The sequence below is a fragment of the Saimiri boliviensis genome, chromosome 6, assembly GCF_048565385.1.
Source record: "Saimiri boliviensis isolate mSaiBol1 chromosome 6, mSaiBol1.pri, whole genome shotgun sequence".
Classification (NCBI taxonomy): Eukaryota; Metazoa; Chordata; class Mammalia; order Primates; family Cebidae; genus Saimiri; species Saimiri boliviensis.
Window position 1 is genome coordinate 74,714,752 of NC_133454.1, and position 4,754 is coordinate 74,719,505.

A 4,754-nucleotide genomic window follows, 5' to 3' on the forward strand; every position below is an offset into this window, starting at 1 on the left:
ATATCCTTATTGTATACGTTTACAGAATCATCTATTCTTAATTCACTTATGTAGTCATTTTTATAGGCAGAATTCTAAAATGACCCTACAGAAATGTCCTGCTCTGGCTTCCAGAACCTTTAAATATGATGAGCTGTCACTCCTGGGATTGTGTTACATGATATATCGCACAACTGGATCTTCAGATAGGGAGATTATATCCCCATGGGCCTGGTCTAATCACATGAGACCTTAAAAACAAGACATCTCTCTAGTTGGTGACAGAAGAAGTCAGAGATACTCAGAGCTTGGCAAGGATGTGATGTGCTGTTGCTGGCTTGATGATGGAGGAGCATGTGAGAAGGAATGTGGGTAGCCTAGGGAGTGGAGGGAGGCCAACAGAGAGCAATGGAAAAGTGATTCCAGTGGCATGGCTTCAGGAAACTGGATTCTGTTAATAACCAGAATGAAAGTGGTTTCTTCCCCTAGGCTCCCAAATTAGAACCCAGTCAGCTGCAACTTTTATTTTAGCCATATGAGAAACCCAGTCATACTTCTCTTAAGGCTAAGAAGGTCACCCATACTTCTGACCTTCAGAATATGAACTAATAAATGGGTATTGGTTTAAGCTGTCTTTTTTTTCTTTTTTTCTTTTCTTTTTTTTTTTTTGCTGTGCAGCAATAGGAAACTAATGCAATGATCAAATACATTCTTAGTGCTATTAAAATGAGTGTGAACCCAGCACTGAGAATGCAATGCAGAACAAAGGTGGTTTAAACTCCTCCCTCATGGAGTACACAGTCCCCTGGGGGAAGAGAATCCTGAATGGATAGTGCTTAATGCCATTGCAAATTTATATTTCTTTGCAAACATATTTAATTAGTATGTCTTCCTTCCACAAGGATCAAGTCTGGTTTTTGTAGCATTCTAATCTTGCCCATCATGTAACAGAGTGTCTGGCTCACAGGAGTCACTAAAGAAAAAAATGAAGAACTATTTATTAATACATGAAGAATAAAATACTCCAAGTCAGATAGCTGATGTGAATGAGACAGTTGTGACAGAGTTTGAGTAAGTTTTGTTGTCCTGACTCTAAAGCTTGTGTACTCACACACTGTAACGTATCATTCTACTTACCCAATGCAGACGCTGCATACTGAGATCCTGTGAAACCGACCTCACACGTAGTAGGAGGAATAGTGGTACAGGTGAAGAGAAAGATGCACATGTCCTTGCAACTTCACCTTGTAAGAAAGTGCATTCCAGCAGGAACACATAAACACATCTTAGTATTTATCCTCTAAAGCTCTTTTTATTTATTTCTTCTTTTTTTAAAATTATACTTTAAGTTTTGGGGTGCATATGCAGAGCATGCAGGTTTGTTACATAGGTATACACGTGCCATGGTGGTTTGCTGCATCCATCACACTGTCATCTACATTAGGTATTTCTCCTAATGCTATCCCTCCCCAGTCCCCTGACTTCCTGCTACCCTTCCCCTATGCCCCAACCCCCTGGCAGGCCATGGTGTGTGATGTTCCTCTCTCTGTGTCCATGTGTTCTCATTGTTCAATACCCACTTACGAGTGAGAACATCTGATGTTTGGTTTTCTGTTCTTGTGTCAGTTTGCTGAGAATGATGGTTTCCAGCTTTATCCAGTACTCATCTCCCAGAGGTGTGAAGGACATCACTTCCACCAAAAAGGCCCAGGAGATGCCCTATGGTGAGAAATTAGGAAACTTTTCTTGACTAAGAGAGAGTACTTAATTTTGTCAGTCAGCTGTATTGCATCTCTCATGCCTCCAGTTCATCTACCCAATGTAGCTGAAAACTTTCTCACAAACGTTTACAATTATTTATATGTATTCTTTCCTCTGAAGGACCAGAAGCTCCCTAGAGGAAAACATCTCCAAATTACCTCTTAAAAAACCCACTGCTTTATCTCCTGTTCAAAATAATTTATCATTAAATCTTCAAAATAATTATTGAGCATCTACTGTTCCACCAACAGCACTAGGCACTGAGTATATGCTGGCACCCTCAGGGCTTACCATCTAGTTGAATGACAAACTATTGTATATATGCAAGAAGCAAACACAGTCCCTTGAATAATCTGGAAAGGAGAATTAATGAGACAGGCTTTTCTGAGAAATTAGGTTTATACTTGACAAATGAGAGGAGCAGGTAGAAATGAGACACAGGCATGGGAGAATGAGAACATTCCAGGCAACATAAACGGTATCTGGGAAAGCCCTGAGGCCAGATAAGAGGTTAAACTGATTAGTCGTCCTGGCTCCAGTTTTGTTCATATGTCCAATGCACTTCTAATCTGCAATTTACACTACTAACTCATAGTAAAATGTAATGATTTTTATGTACTAGATACAAACCAAACCACTCAGCATAGTACGTACAGTCCTATACAATTTGGTCACCTACTCCTTCATCCACACCACTCCCTTTTCTTGCTCTATGCCACAGGCATGCCTATGAAGACATAAGTGATGGAGACATAAAGAAGTACAGGAATGCACACCTTTTCACAAACATCTTTTCTTTTTCAAAATATGGCGTCTTCTTTTCATGTTGCTCTTTTGCTCTAGATTTCTCTCTTATTTAATTCTTAGTTTGCCTAGAAATACTCTAAATTTTTCAAGGTGAAGTAAAAATTATTATCTCCTTTGTGGCAGCTTGCCACACCTTCCCAGACATGTTGTGCCAATGACCAATTTGTAGTCTCTAGCAATCCTTTGAGAATAACTTTATTATGTAACTTACTAGTTTATAGTCTGGTTGTGTTTTCACTTGCCTTTCTCCTGGCACAAGACTGTGAGCTTTCGGCGACAAGGAAACACATTTCACTTATTTCTCAGCCTTTCATCCTTATCACTACTTTCTTACAAAGTAAATGCTGAACGTAAATTTGTAACACAAATAAACCTATGAGCTTCCCACTGTCTTAGCACAGATTATGGATTTTCAGTGCTCGCTGGTTCTAACAGGTTTCTGTAAGGCTCTAGCAGTCTCTTTTATGTTACCCTAGCCTTAAGATATGTTGTAATTTCATCATCCTTGGCATCTCTTCCTCAGCATCCTGAGCATGGCCTCCCTGATGGGCTTAGACTTCACACTGTAAATGATGGGGTTGAGCACAGGAGGTATCACCAGGTACGCATAGGCAACAAGAGCATGTACAGTGTGGGGCAGGTGCCTCCCAAAACGGTGCATCATGGACATGGTGATACCTGGAACGAAGAAGACAAAGACAGCCAGGATGTGGGAAACACAGGTGTTGAGGGCCCGGATGCGCTCCCTGGGAGAGGCCAGATCCATGACTGTGTGCAGGATGAAGGTATAGGACAGGATGATGAGCAGGGAGTCTATGCCCCCTGTAGATACAACCACGTAGAGCCCATAGCATATATTGATCGTGATGTCAGCGTAGGCCCACCTCATCACATCAGGGTGGAAACAGAATGAGTGGGACAGGATGTTACCGCCAGGGCAGAAATTTAGACACTTAATCAAAAATGGCACAGGGAAGAGGCACAAGGTAGCTCGAACCACAATGGCCAGCCCAATCCCGATGATGACATTATTTGTGAGGACAACTGCATAGTGCAGGGGATTGGATATGGCCACAAAGCGGTCAAAGGACATGGCCAGGAGCACTGAGGACTCCGCCACAGAGAAGGAGTGCAGGAAGAACATCTGGACCAGGCAGGCATTGAAACCAATGAGCCGATAGTCAAACCAGAGCACAGCCAGGGTGGTGGGTAGTGTGGACAAGGTGAGGCCCACATCAGTGAGCGCCAGCATGCACAGGAAGTAGTACATGGGCTGGTGCAGGCTGGGGGTCCTCTTCACAGCTAGGAGGATCAGGCAGTTCCCAGTGAGGGCCACAGTGTACATGGAGGGGAAGGGGATGGCGAGCCAGGTGTGAATGGCCTCCAGCCCTGGGATGCCAATCATGAGAAAAGCAGGTGGCTGGAAGAAGGAGATGTTGACATAGGACTGTGGAGGGAGCATCCTAGGGAGGCAGCTGAGAGCTCCAGAGAGATGTAATCTCTTCAATTTGGGCAGATAGAAGGACATTGATAGGACTGTCAGTAGGAAGGCATTTATTTGTGCTATGTGGGCTTTTTCATTAATTGTTTTTCATTTTCCTTAGCCCTTGCTCTGTATTATTAACTCTTCCAGGAATGTGCAGACATTAACTAATATGCCCTCAAATGAAATTCAAATTCTCCAGGGATAGTGTAACTCTGCTCTAGTTAGCAAAACATGAACGGCAATGGTAGATTTAGAATTTAGTTCTTTGTTCTCATGTTTATTTTTTAAAATTGACATAAAAATGTATGTATTTATCCTGTACAATATGAAGTTTTCCAGTATATATACACTGTGGAATAGTGAAATCTAGCTAATTAACACAAGCATGACCTCATACATTTATGATTTTTGTGATGAAGATCAGTTAAAATTTACTCTCTTACCATTTTTTCTCCCTCCCTCCCTCCTTTCCTCCCTCCCTTCCTTCCTTCCTTCCTCCATCTCCAACCTCAGCTGTGGACTCTGAGGCTATTCTATAGTGATATCCTGGAGCTTTCCTTCTTTTTTGAGATAGGGTCTTGCTTACTGCAGCCTCAAACTCCTGGGGTCAAGTGATCCTTCTGCCTCAGACTCCTGAGTAGGTGGGACTACAGGTCTGTGCCACCATGCCTAGCAAATTATTTATTTTTAAAATTTTTGTAGAGACAGGGTATCACAATGT

General features: G+C 42.2%; 1 protein-coding gene across 1 annotated transcript; it reads right to left on the bottom strand.

Annotated features, from left to right (window-relative positions):
* Window positions 1–3,046: 3,046 nt before the first annotated feature.
* Window positions 3,047–4,009, bottom strand: LOC101042538 (olfactory receptor 51I2-like). The gene has a single exon (XM_003923384.3). The coding sequence runs from the start codon at window positions 4,007–4,009 to the stop codon at window positions 3,047–3,049; it is 963 nt and encodes a 320-aa protein (XP_003923433.3).
* Window positions 4,010–4,754: the final 745 nt, after the last annotated feature.

Bases quoted from the DNA above. Each gene is read 5' to 3' on its own strand.
- LOC101042538 (XM_003923384.3), bottom strand. From the start codon at position 4,009: ATGCTCCCTCCACAGTCCTATGTCAACATCTCCTTCTTCCAGCCACCT.